Genomic DNA, 13985 nt, shown 5'->3' with positions numbered 1-13985 from the left:
CACAGAAAAAGTTCGCTGACGCTAGTCTAGAGGACAAGAAGATTCAAATATCCACCACTGTCAGCACTGTGGTGCAATAGAATGAATCAACAGTTTTCTACAACACAGGTACATCTTTTGCAGGGCAGTCAAGGTACAAGGGAGGATCTTTTGAGTATGTGTCAACCTTCTAGTAATTTTTCAGACTACAACTCCCAGTAAATGCTAGGCCAGAGCCTGGGAGTAGGGAAAGATGAGGAGGCCAGATAGGCATGCAATGGTGTGATCCTTTCAGGGAGGCGTGGCTCCCAATCAGTTAGTCAATCAGCCAACCAACCAATGGAGTGATAGGAATCTTTTCTTGTACTGCCACAGTTATAGAAGATTCTAGTTGAGTCCAACAGATGTGAACAGAAAAATAATCCATTTTAGTATCTAGAATCTAAACATTAGACTCTGGCTCAAAAGCTATGCACATAACCCACCCTCCCTATAGATCTCAGAAAGGGATTCTACCGGCATCCAAAAAAGACCAGGTGAGGTCAAGGATAACCCACATATATTTTCTTTCTTGATAAACAGCATATCTGTCTAGATAACTTTATCAGGTTAATGGAGGAAAACAAGGTGATAAGGACATATATCCGTAATACATTCTGGGCAAATCAAGTAATGCATCATAAAAATTAATGTTGGAAATATAGAAATATATAGAAAGTTAGTGGGATATGACTTAAGGGACACCATTTAACAAAGAAAAGAAAATTGGTGGGAGAGCAAGTTATCTCATTATATTTAACAGTACAGTAATAAAACATTTTTAAAACCCCAACAACAGTATCTACCAAATTAACATTTACTTCAGTTTCACTGATTTTGTGGCTCTCTTGGTTTGGCTGTAGAGCTGTGCAAGAGCATAAGAGTTTATAGCTGGTTCTTGTTTATATACATTTAAATAATATCATAATATCATGTAAACCAATATTGGAATTGGTAGGGATTTTTTCCCCTGTAAATGGACCCAAACATTGTGAAGGTCTGTGAAACATCATTTATAATTACAAAATACAATTTCCCAGTCATTTTATTATGTATTTATTTATTTAGAGATAGAGTCTCACTCTGGAGTACGGTGGCAAAATCTTGGCTCACTGCAACCTCCACCTCCTGGGTTCAAGTGATTCTCTAGCCTCAGCCTCCTGAGTAGCTGGGATTACAAGCGCAAGCCACCATGCCCAGCTAATTTTTGTATTTTTAGTAGAGACAGGGTTTCACCATGTTGGCCAGGTTGGTCTGGAACTCCTGACCTCAGATGATCCGCCTGCCTTGGCCTCCCAAAGTGTGGGGATTACAGGTGTGAGCCACCAAGCCCGGCTGAATTTCCCGGTCTTTTTAAAAAGGGAGAGACAAAACTTTCACTTCTAACAATATGACAGACTAGGTTACCTATATATTCACTTCTATATATGATATTTTTATTAGAAATACATTTTGAAGATGTGTTAACAAGTAAAACAATAAAAAACAAACCATGTTTTAGATTGTATCCTGGTTAGGAAAACCATTTCAAAAGAGTATTTCTGGGACAACTGGGGAATTTCAATAGGGAATGGGTGAATGTAGGAACTATTAAATTCCAGGGTTCTATAATTATGATAAAATCACCAGACTGAAAGGAATGAAAAGTGCTTTAGAATCTAATCCACACCTAGTGTTTGGATTCCTTCTATAATAGTGGGTCATTTCCCTATCTACCAATAGGGAATTTCTCAGCTCCTGAGCCCATTCCAAATGAGCTCACCGATAATCATCAGAGCTTCTTGATGAACAAAAAGGTTTAAAAAAACCTTAAGTAAGATATTGCCTATAAATAGCACCAGGGTCATTTAACAAATGCTGTTCACTACTGTTCTTCTTGGGGTAGGAGGGATCTTTGAGCAAGACTCTACCAAAAGCTAAAATATACTATGTGACTACATTAATGAAAAGAACATAAAATTACTCTAAGAAAGAATGTTCTTAATAAATATTTTGGATAAGATTCCCTTTCTAAATGTAAATAGATATCCAATATTTACTGGAATATCTGGAATATCTAATATTTACTGGAATGTCTTTCAGAATTGAAAACTTCTACTCAATTATTCCCTGGGCCGGGCACGGTGGCTCAAGTCTGCAATCTCAGCACTTCGGGAGGCCGAGGCCAGTGGATCATGAGGTCAGGAGTTCGAGACTAGCCTGACTACTAAAAATACAAAAATTAGCAGGGTGTGGTGGCAAGGGCCTGTAATCCCAGCTACTTGGGAGGCTGAGGCAGGAGAATCACTTGAACCCAGGAGGCGGAGGTTGCAGTGAGCTGAAATCGCGCCACTATGCTCCAGCCTGGGCAACAGAGCGAGACACTGTCTCAAAAAAAAAAAAAATTATTCTCTAATGAATATGAATATACAATGTGCAGTCTTAGTCAACTATTATCCTGTAATACATATACTTACCTCCTGTGCATCTCTTGCTGCCTTTGCATCATCCTCATTATAGCGGTTACAGTTGTACCTTCAAGTAAATAAAGAGGATTCCATAAAGAAAAAAAAATCAATGAAAAGGAAAAAAAGAAAATCCCAGAATTTTAACCTGGATTTACAGATTATCTAACACCAACGTTGTCTTTTATAACAGAGAAACTGAGATGTTAAAACACCCAGACTTCTACTGCTATGACAGAATTAGCAGGCTGAAAGGAACTGTCCTAACCCTATCTAGTGTTTGAATCCTCTATAATAAATTAGTTCTTTATCCAGTGATAGGAAATTCCCCACCTCCTGAGGCAGTCCATTTCAAATCAACTCACCTATCATTATTAGAAAACACTATCCTTCTAGAACCTTTGACTCTTTTCTGAATTCCTAACTCAACTTTTTGAGAAAGAGACAAATTTTTCTCTTAGGCCATCTGTTAGTTAAGCCAAATATTTCTAATTTTCCAGGATTATTCACCTTATCTGCTCTTTTATACACCACAGAGAACCAACAGTTGACAACCTACCAGGAAATAGATGCTGTGCTATGTGCTTTGCTATTACAGTTTTTCAGAGTCATTTAAAACTGCATGATATACAGAACGGTGGGAACAGGGAAACATACCCAGAGAGGTCAGCTCAGAGCGTAGATGAGTAACACTTGCACTTCCCCTGGAGTGGTTACTATACCCCAGTTATGGAAGCAGCTATTTCTTGAGTGCTTACTATATACCATGCACTTGGCTAAGGACTTTAAATGTACTAACACATTTAATCCCTTAAACATTTTATGAAATACGCATTATTTTCTTCATCGAGAAGATGAAGAATAGAATTGAGAGAGGATGGGAAACATACTTAAGAGTATGACAGAGTTTCAGAGCTTAAACTTTTGCCTGTCACCAATGGAGGCTTACGCCCTTAACCAGTGAGAAAACTGCTCATATGCTGTGTAAGATTCTTTTTTTTGAGACAGAGTTTTGTTTTTGTTGCCCAGGCTGGAGTGCAATGGGGCGATCTTGGCTCACCGCAACCTCCACCTAGTGAGTTCAAGCGATTCTCCTGCCTCAGCCTCCCAAGTAGCTGGGATTACAGGCATGTGCCACCACGCTGGGCTAATTTTGTATTTTTAGTAGAGACGGGGTTGCTCCATGTTGGTCAGGCTGGTCTCGAACTCCCGACCTCAGGTGATCCACCCACCTTGGCCTCCCAAAGTGCTGGAATTACAGGTGTGAGCCACCGCACCTGGCCCAAGATTCTTATATTAGTTCAAGTAAGCCATCAATAAAATGAGGAAAGCAGTATGTTTCTGTGTGTGTGTGTGTCTGCATATACTTATAACATTAATCACATACTATGTATTTATTTAGCTTGCAAGTTAGATGGTGCTATCTATGAGGTAAAAATGTTATTCATAATACATGGCACATACCTATGTGAATACATTCTTCCCTTAATTTCCCCAACCTACCAGGCAGATCCATGTGGTTCCCATGGGCCAAGACACACCCAGCAAAACTCTGCTTTACAATTCTGGTTACGACAGACCATGTGATTACAACCACCATCCTTCTCAATTGTGACATGGCATTTGGGACATTCCTATGAAAAGAAACTATAAAGTTGGTGTCAACGCTACACCAGGTTGCATTACTAACATTAAAGAAAAGCCAGTTCTAGATTTGGTTTTTAAACATCTTATTTATTGTGATTAATACACATAAGGCACTTACAACAGTGTTGAACACTTAAGCACTATTTAAAGTGAGCTGTTACCATTATTACCACTGGCTTTTCAGACGTACAATTTAAGGACTTGGTTTTTTAAACTTAAGAGTCTCACTATGTTGCCCAGGTTGTAGTGCAGTGGCTATTCAGAGGCCCAATCATAGCTCACTAAAGCCCTGAACTTCTGGAGTCAAGTGATCTTCCCACCTCAACCTTCCTAGGATTTCTTTTTAAGCAGAGTTGAGAGACAGAAACATTTTAAGTATTTAGTAATAATAGTATTATGGGAGATAAAAGCATTCTATTCATATAAATATACTATACTGTCTAGTGTCATCTAGAAATAATGGAGTACTTCCCATAGCCCATGCACTGTTGTCTGTGTTTTATATGTATCAACTAATTTCTTATAGTGGTGCTATTCCTATTTCCATTTGTCAGATTAATAAACTAAGGGAGAAAGAAATTATAAAGAAGCTAGTCCAAGGTCACATAAGTAAAGTCAGGATCCAAATCCAAGCAATCTGACTTCAATGTCAGGTAACTAGGAAATCAGACCTTGATTGATAAATTCATTTTGTGACTACTGGATTTTCCAAGTTTCTCCTGTCAAATACCCAGATTTTAAATTCTTTTCATTGTACTCCTTAACAAGTATGCTACAGAGATCATGTTAGATTATTTTTTTCCAAGTCCAAATCATTTTCTTTTTCTTTTTGAGACAGGGCCTCACTGTTGCCCAGGCTGGAGTGCAGCAGTGCAATCACGGCTCACTGCAGGTTTGACCTCAAGGGCTCAAGTCATCCTCCCACCTCAGTCTCCCAAGTAATGGGACTACAGGCACATGCCACCATGCTCGGCTAATTTTTGAATTTTTTGTTGACGTGGGGTTTCACCATGTTGCCCAGGTTGGTCTCAACCTCTCAGGCTCAAGCAATCTGCCCACCTTGGCCTCCCAAAGTGTTAGGATTACAGGTGTGAGCCACTGACCTGGCCTCATATCATATTCTTGGTTGCTAGTAAGCCAAAATTACCTCTCTGTAGGCCTACGGTTTTTTTGTTCTTGCATTTGTGATTGAGGTTTGTAACTCCCCCAAGGAGGGAACGTCACCCACTATATCAGTATTTGCACAATTTGGCCTTCTTTGTGGAACTGACTATGCTGTCCATCAACGATAGCAATTTAAAATAGGCCAATATAGCATTTTCTAAATTATATATTTCAAATCAAATGTTTGAAATCACCCACATAAGAAATTTTACATTTTTCCAAACAAGCAAATTTCAGGCATAAAATGTTTCATTCTAAATTTCTTGGTTATAATTAACCAAATAGTATTAAACTTTCAAAATGTTAGGATATCACTGACAATATGCAAATCTGTTTAGGGAGCTAATAATCTTAAAAGCTTCTAAAACCTCAAGAGAAAAACTCTTCGGTTTTCTCTCAAAAATATTGAGCAGCTAAATTTGCTTTACAAATTGCCATTCTTCCTTGATAATCTATAATCTAAACTAAGCCAAACATATTCAAGCCTGTACTCCCTATTTTAAACATCTTCGGGGCTGACGACTAGGAATTTCTCTAAATGTAGAAAAAAGGCGACCATTTAAACAATTTAGTGAAAATATAATTGCCTTATTCTAAATATAAGTTTTTCAGAGCATATTAAAGAATTCTGGAACTTTAAGGAACATTTCTTGTGGGAAAATCTTCAATTTTCAAAAAAAGAATGCTTGGTTAATAATTTTTTTTAATAATAAAAGAAGTAACCACTTTCTGTATATTCACAGTAAGGTTTTCTTTGACGTGAGTTATGCTTATCGTGATGGTTTGGGAGGGAACAAAAAAATATTTCTACCATATATTCCTTAAAGAATTAGGCATTTGTTTTATGTGGCAAGATTCACTGTTTCACTACTTTCTGGGAGATAGAAATGTATATTCATGTTTTATCTGTAAGTATGTAAGATGTATACTTAAACACACACAGATAACCTGTGTTGGCCTTCACTGTTTACGCACTTCTTTTTTTTTTTTTTTTTTTTTTTTTTTTTTTGAGACGGAGTCTCGCTCTGCCGCCCAGGCTGGAGTGCAGTGACTGGATCTCAGCTCACTGCAAGCTCCGCCTCCCAGGTTCACGCCATTCTCCTGCCTCAGCCTCCAGAGTAGCTGGGACTACAGGCGCCCGCCACCTCGCCCGGCTAGTTTTTCGTATTTTTCAGTAGAGACGGGGTTTCACCGTGTTAGCCAGGATGGTCTCGATCTCCTGACCTCGCGATCCGCCCGTCTCGGCCTCCCAAAGTGCTGGGATTACAGGCTTGAGCCACCGCGCCCGGCCGTTTACGCACTTCTTACTCTCATTGTCCTGTGATGAGTGAGTGAACAGTTCAAAGATAACTTTATGTACTATGGGTCAAACAACTCGGCATTCTTTAAAGCATCTTCTTTACATGTACAAAATAATACTAAAAATGAATAGCCCATGAACCATCCTACCATTCATTACCCAAGTCACTCACTATGTGGACAGGATAGGACTGAATTACATAAAGGATAGATAATACAACTTTGTATTGAAAGACTAGCTGGGTACACGGCTGGCATTCAAATGCTTACTCATTATATTAGTGATTAAGGAGAAGGGTACTCAAGACTTAAACACTTCTAAGACATTTGTCTGGGGTTAAGAAAGTCGCTTGTGGTCATAAAGAGACTGAATTTTGAAACTAGTATCGAGAGCAATATACTTCAAAAAAAAATTAGGAACAAAAATGTAAATCAGCCTAACGGAACCAAGCTAGGCGGAGTAAACTCCAATACATTCGTATACTAAACGGCAGCCAAGCACAAATCCCACACTTGAAAAATTATCAGCTTTTTCCTCTATAGAACACTAATTTTTTTCCAGTAGAAGAAACCTAAGGCAGAGAACTGTGGATACTGTAGTACAGTAGTCAATACTCTAAACTAAACTCAAAGACAAAAAGGAAATAACAGGCAAGCATTCTGGAAAAAAAAAAAGACTCAATGGAGAAAAAGATGAAACGAAGCCTGTAAGTAGGTCACCTTATTGCTTTTGCTAACGCCAAAACACCAACCCTTATCATTTTCATTACCAAGAATTACTGAAGGAAAACACTAACCTTTGTGTTGGCTGCAATCCAATTGGAGGTTTCACTGTCATCATCGCACTTTTTAATCCATTTCTTTAACCACTGTCTGAAAACAACAATTGTTAGAATACAACAAAAGACTTTAAAAAAGAGCAAATTACTTTAGCACTTAACTATAGTCAAGCTTAAATGTAAAAGCCAATGAATAAGATTATCACTAGGCTCACATCTTCTTAAGCCAGGGAAATCCCATAGCTATAATGTCCAGTATATATAAAATCAACCAAAGCAGGATTTTCTTTGGCAGAAGCTGAGTGGGGAACCTAGAGCTTGAAAAGAAGCCCAACTACAAGGTGTGTATTCCCCTCATTACAAAGCCTGACAAAGACATGCCTTAGCCATGGTTATCCTAGTAATAATCAGGAACTGACTTGACTTATACTAAGGAATTACCTCTGAATACATGCAATAATCATCCGAAATTAAAAGGGTAAAAAAAAAAACCTACCAATAGATAGATAAACTCATCAGCTATGATTTTCAGTCACTAAGTCTTAGAAGTGTGTCATTACATTATTTAAAAATGGAAATGTCAGACAAACTCACCTTACATTTAACAGGATCATGACAGTTTTCTCCACAGTTAAAGCTGTTAAGTGATACAAAGAGTTAATAGAATTAAGGCCTCCCTACAGTAAGTAAGCAAATAAGCCAATCATTTCATGCCTTATAGTTCCACAGTCACTAGTTTCTAGTGACTGGCAAATACAAGGAGAGAATCCATGTCTGCTTTATGGTTAATTACCTAGAATTTAGTATCAGAACTAAAACATAGTGGGTACTCAATATGTGTGAAATGAAGAATGACTGTAAGCATGAAGACACGCTTTGATGACAATTTCATAATAATTGTTGCTAAGGTGCCTCAGACTATATTGAGAAGTTTCAACCCATGCTTCATCAGTGTATTTTTAATCTTTTACTTAACACCCTAAATGAAGAATAAAAGGCTGACTTTCTAGGTTACTTATATAATTTAGTACTAATACACAGTAAACAATAGATGGGAAGCAAATAGATCACATCTTCGCATTATTTAAACAAAAGAACCTCAGCCCTGTAGAGGGAAATGGTACTGGGCAAGTTATAAAAAAAAAAAAAAGACTAACTACTTACTAAACATGTATTAATCGGTAATTCACTTTTGTTTTCTAAGCTCATGACATATACATTTGTAAAAGAAGGATAATTAACAAACACAAATGCTTAAGAAAAAAATAATAAAATGACAGATTAGCTAATTAAGTAATTTACAAATGGCAAAAAGTCCTTTGCTAAAGAGAGAAACAAACTACTATTGATTTAAATCAGGTTAAGATAAATGGTTATTTCTGAAAAGAAAGATGGGGAATGGGAAGGAACATGGAACCAAGGAGCTTCAGATATATGTGTCATATTTTATCTCTTCATGAAGAAAAACAAAATACTAATTTCGCTTTAGCTGGATTGTAGCTACATAGGGTATTCACTGTTGTATTCTCTATACTTTGTGTGACATGTGTCATGCTAAAAATACATTGGAAAGTAGGTATTATCCACCTTTTCTCTAAAATAACAATGCATATTTAATCTTTATCATACCAGTATTTATTTTACACATATTCAATCTCTGTGAGCTTACCTGCTCTTTTCGGAAATATTTATTATTAATGATGTGTTAAGTGTAATTCTATAGATGTTTGGAGGAAAAAAAGAAAAGTATGGCATACCAATAAAATATCTACCTCCCATCCCCCCAAAAATATCTGGTTGGCCATGGTGCTTCTTGCCAGTAATCCCAGCACTCAGGGAGGGCCAAGGCAGGTGGATCACTTGAGGCCAGGAGTTCAAGACCAGCCCGGCCAACATGGTGAAATGCTGCCTCTAAAATAAATAAATAAACAAACAAACAAACAAACAAATAAGCAAGCCAGGCGTGATGGCACACGCCTGTAATCCCAGCTACTCGGGAGGCACAAGAATCGCTTGAACCTGGGAAGCAAAGCTTACAGTGCGAGATCGTGCCACGTACTCCAGCCTGGGTGATGGAGTGAGACCCTCTCTCAAAACAAAACAAAACCAAAAATCTATTTGCTGGGTCTAGAGCCCCTTGGCTTGACGGGCTTCTTACTCCTCAAGACCCTCAAAGGAACAGAAAAGCATCTTAAACTTCTAGCAGGATATAAATGTTAGTGTCCCACTAAAATGTGTATGTTAAAACTTAATAACCAATGTGACAGCATTAGGATGTGGAGCCTTTAGGAGGTGAATGGAATTGGCATCCTTTAAAAAAAATAAAAAGGGCCCAGAGAGCTGCCTTGTCCTTTCCACCATATGAGGACCCAGCAAGTAGGCATCATCTATGAACCAGAAAAGCGGGCCTTCACCAGACAACAAATCTTTTGGCACCTTCATCTTGGACTTCTCACCCTTAAGAACTGTAAGAAATAAATTTATGTTGTTTAGAAGCCGCCCAGTTTATGGTCTTTTGTTATAACAGCCTGAATATGAAGACAGAAAATGGTACCAAGAAGTGAGGGGGCTGTTGTAACAAAATCAAAAATGTGAAAACCGATAAGTAGAGGTAATTATAAGTAATAAGTAGAGGCTGGAAGAGCTTGGAAGTGCAAGCTAGAAAAAGCCTAGATCACTGTGAATGAACTGAACTGTTAAAGGGTAATTCTGGTGAGGATTCAGAAAGACAGAAGTGTGGGGAATGCCTCAATCATAGAGAAAACCTAAATAAATGGCCATGAACAGAATGTTGTTAGAAATAATGGACATTAAAGGCCATTATGATGAGGTCTCAGATGAAAATGAGGAACATGCTGTTAGAAACTAGAAGAAAGGCCATCCTTGCTATAAAGTGGCAAAGAAGTTGGCTGAATTGTTTTGGGGAAGGTAGAGATATGAAACTGAATATCTGGTTGAGGAAATTACCAAGCAAAGTGTTGAAGATGCAGCTTAGCTTCTCTTCAATGTTTTAGAAAATGCAAGAAGAGATGAATGACCTAGAGATAAACTGTTCATCAAAAGGAAATAAGAAGTCAAAAATTTGAAAAATTTTCAGCATATCCACTTTGGAAAAAACGAGAACACCCATAAAGGAGCCTGAACTGATTAAGACATCCCCTAATATATGGCACTGGAAACTTCCTGGCAGTTCAAATCTAGAATTCAGAGGCTGAAGAGTATACTATAGATCTCCAAAAACCCAAGTTACCAAGAAAGCTGGGCAAGAAGAGCCACAGCAAAACTCTTAGTTAAAAAGGAGACCATCAGCCGAATTTACCTGCACATTTCCTTTGCATAAGTAAGGTTAAAATTTGGCAGAGTAAAGGAAAACGTATAGTCCCAAATCTACAAGTTTGCTTCCCTTAAGTTACAGTGGAGCATACAGGAAGATATGATTAGAGTTGTATATTTTCTCCATAAAAAAAATTCAAAAAAGTTAGATCAAGGAAAGAGGAAAAATTTTTTAAGACGTGACCTTTTCATACAATTCTCAAAGAGATATATACTATTTTAAACCAGTATCAGACATCTCCCTGCCGAAGGGAAACTTTTTTTTTCTTCTATTTTACTACCAAGAATAAACAGGAGAAATAAAAACGCTTTGTGCACTATTTCAGTTTAGGAAATCACTTGCTTACCAAAATTGGCGCCCACATTTGCAGCGAACAGGTTTAGCATCAGGATACTGGACTTTAACAACATGGTGGCAATCTGGGGCAGGACACCACTTTAACAGTCGATTGCACTGAAATACAAGTTAGAAAATAAAAAATGACAGCTGGTTGGGCACAGTGGCTCACACCTATAATCCCAGAACTTAGGGAGGCCAAGGCGGGAGGACTGTTTGAGGTCAAGCACTCAAGACCAGCCCGGGTAACACAGCAAGACCTTGTCTCTACCTACAAAAAAAAAAAAAAGAAGAATTTAGCCAGTCATGGTAGTATGTGCCTATAGTCCCGACTACACAGGAGGCTGAGGCAAGAGGATCACTTGAGCCCAGAAGGTAGAGGCTGCAGAGAGCTGTGATCATCTGCTGCACTCCAGCCTGGGTGTCAGAATGAGGCCCTGCCTCAAAAAAAGGCAGCAAATTAAACTAGGTCATGATGCAAGATTTAATAGTACATCAAGCAATTATTTATATTGCTTCTCTGGTACAAGGGGCAAATGGGGGATGATGACACAAGCTTATCAAAACTTGCTGTGGTCTTCTATGGCAACACTTTCAGATGTACTGTTTTTTTTGTTGTTGTTTTTTGTTTTTTTTTTAAGATGACTGAACCTTGAAGACTCGGTTTTATAAAATACATGAATTATCTCTTGTTTTATGTTCTTTTAATCCCACTGAAACTTTAATTAAATATTATGCATGTGATCATTGAAAAGCACTAATTTATTTATGGTTCTATTTCAGAAAAATTTTCAAAAGACACAAGAAAATCAGATATACTCTTTACCAAGGAAGGTGCTTAGATGCTACAGAATAGTTCAAGATAGGCTAAAGGATATACATACAACTTCTCCCATGAAAAGCTCTTGTAAGAAAAAAAAAAAACCCAGATCCTAAACCACAGGCAAAGAGTGCATTTTAGTTCCTCAAAAGGAAATATAACTTTTATAGTATTTTTATTATGAACCAAAACACTCTGCACCAGAATTCAGAAGTCCATTGACCATTTCAAATAATACACTATTTCTAAAATAGGCTGTTTCCAGGTTTAATCTCTTAACAGAAATCATTACTTTTTAGAATGAGAAGACCAAGTTACACTGATGTTGTCATACAGGATCTGGTCAACTCCTCTGTAAAGAGCCAAGAGGGTAAAGAATTTTGGTTTTGCAGGCCAGAACAGCCTCCGTAGCAACTACTCAACTCTGCCACTGTAGCACAAAGGGAGTCATAGAACAAATGGGCAAAGGCATGGTCCAATAAAGTACAGCATTCTTTATTAACAAGATTTACTGGTAATGAAACCTAAAACGAGCAGAGAAATAGCAGGGTTAGAATCTCAAACATGGTTAAACATGACACGATTAGTAATCTACTACAATTCTCTGCTATGGTAAAGAAAAAGAAAGAAAGAATACACTAAAAGTGATTTTATTATCCAAGGTCAAGATATATGGAGAGATCTACTTACTGGTTTCTCATACTCTTTTATTTTATTTTGCTTTTTATTAAGAGGGAGTCTCGCTCTGACATCCAGGCTGGAGTGCAGTGGCGCGATCTCGGCTCACTGCAACCTCCGGCTCCGAGGTTCAGGCGATTCTCCTGCCTCAGCCTCCCAAGTAGCTGGAATTACAGGCTTGTGCCACTGCGCCCAGCTAATTTTTGTATTTTTAGAAGGGACGGGGTTTCACCATGTTGGCCAGGCTGGTCTTGAACTCCTGATCTCAGATGATCCACCCACCTCGGCCTCCCTTAGTGCTGGGATTACAGGCATGAGCCACCGCACCCGGCCTGTCATACTCTTTTGAGAATAAAGGTATTTTGGCATGCTTCAAAATATGGTAAAGATGTTTTTTTATCGTTAATAAATTATAATTTTTTAAAAATAGTATTTCTATTAATAAACAGAATTCCTTCCTACAAGAAGGAAAACAAATCACTTACCTCTACAAAGCTATTTGTTATTAAATGCTGATACTTTAACTTTTGAATCTATGATCAGGTGCCTGAAACCAAGAATAAAAATAAATTAGAAAGTTTCCAGTCAAGAGTATTTTCCACATTTATAAAACATAGTTTCCAAAGCTGTTTATGCTAATGGCTACAACATGTTTATGCCCTAAGCTGTAAATACTGAAATGCACACAGGCTATCAACAAATGTAATTGTACTGATCAAAACAATAATTTCAAAGTCTATATAGTTTTATTTTCATAGACTTTTTTTCCCATGGTTCTTATTTTTTAAATATTCTACTTTTACCCAGTTTCTATTACAGCCTAATGACTTGCCAACTAGTGCCAAGTGTAGGCTCATTTCAGGGTCTTTTGACTCTGATATCATGCCTTAAAAGACAGCAATTCTCAGCCACCTTCCTTCAGATACCCCACCCAAATCAGTATGTGAAATGAGACAGATATTATTGACAGAAATGTTAAGAAATGGATCCAGGTTTTGTGACACCTAAAGCTCATATAATTTTAAGAGCCTTCTTCCTCTGAGAGCTCTTGGAAATTAACCAGAAATGCTCACTGATTGCATCCTGGCCTCTTCTGAACACTCTGTAATTCACAAGAATTTCCAGAACTCACAGGAGCCCACGTCGTGAGGAACCCTGAAGCTTAAGTTTCATTAATTCTATGGTAAACACTCCTGAGTGTGTTACAAGAAAAAGAATTCCCACTGAGAAAGACAGGAAGAACATGCATGTAGCTCAACCCCATTAAAATATTTTAAATGAACCAATCTGGCCTCATCTGACTCTTCTGAGCTTCACAGGCCTCTCTCCTTCCACAAGATCCCACCCTGTCCTGTGCCACTTTCAGTGCACTTCTATCACATTCGTATTCTTGTATTTCCTTCAAAACAGTAAGTACCACCCTTCATCAGAGGTTTTGCATAAGGCTGCCTCCCTTGGAAAGACAA

The 13985-nt window shown here is 37.9% G+C and overlaps 1 protein-coding gene across 2 annotated transcripts in view; it reads right to left on the bottom strand.

Moving 5' to 3' along the window:
• LOC105470181 (uncharacterized) overlaps positions 1-13985 on the bottom strand; it is a 318425-nt gene that overhangs the window by 176520 nt on the left and 127920 nt on the right. The window contains exons 2-7 of one of the 2 annotated variants that reach the window (XM_071101027.1): positions 13005-13066; positions 11032-11138; positions 7946-7988; positions 7370-7445; positions 3966-4096; positions 2475-2532 (exon numbers count right to left, since the gene is read on the bottom strand). The exons of the other annotated variant lie outside the window; for it this stretch is intronic. Coding sequence (XP_070957128.1) covers positions 2475-2532; positions 3966-4096; positions 7370-7445; positions 7946-7988; positions 11032-11095 — 372 coding nt within the window. The 5' untranslated portion in view covers positions 11096-11138; positions 13005-13066. The remainder of the gene's footprint in view (positions 1-2474; positions 2533-3965; positions 4097-7369; positions 7446-7945; positions 7989-11031; positions 11139-13004; positions 13067-13985) is intronic. 2 annotated transcript variants of the gene reach the window in all.

This window comes from Macaca nemestrina, chromosome 7 (genome assembly GCF_043159975.1).
Source record: "Macaca nemestrina isolate mMacNem1 chromosome 7, mMacNem.hap1, whole genome shotgun sequence".
In the NCBI taxonomy this organism is placed as follows: Eukaryota; Metazoa; Chordata; class Mammalia; order Primates; family Cercopithecidae; genus Macaca; species Macaca nemestrina.
Note: the sequence above shows the minus strand (reverse complement) of the source record. Positions and strands in the feature narration are given on the sequence as shown.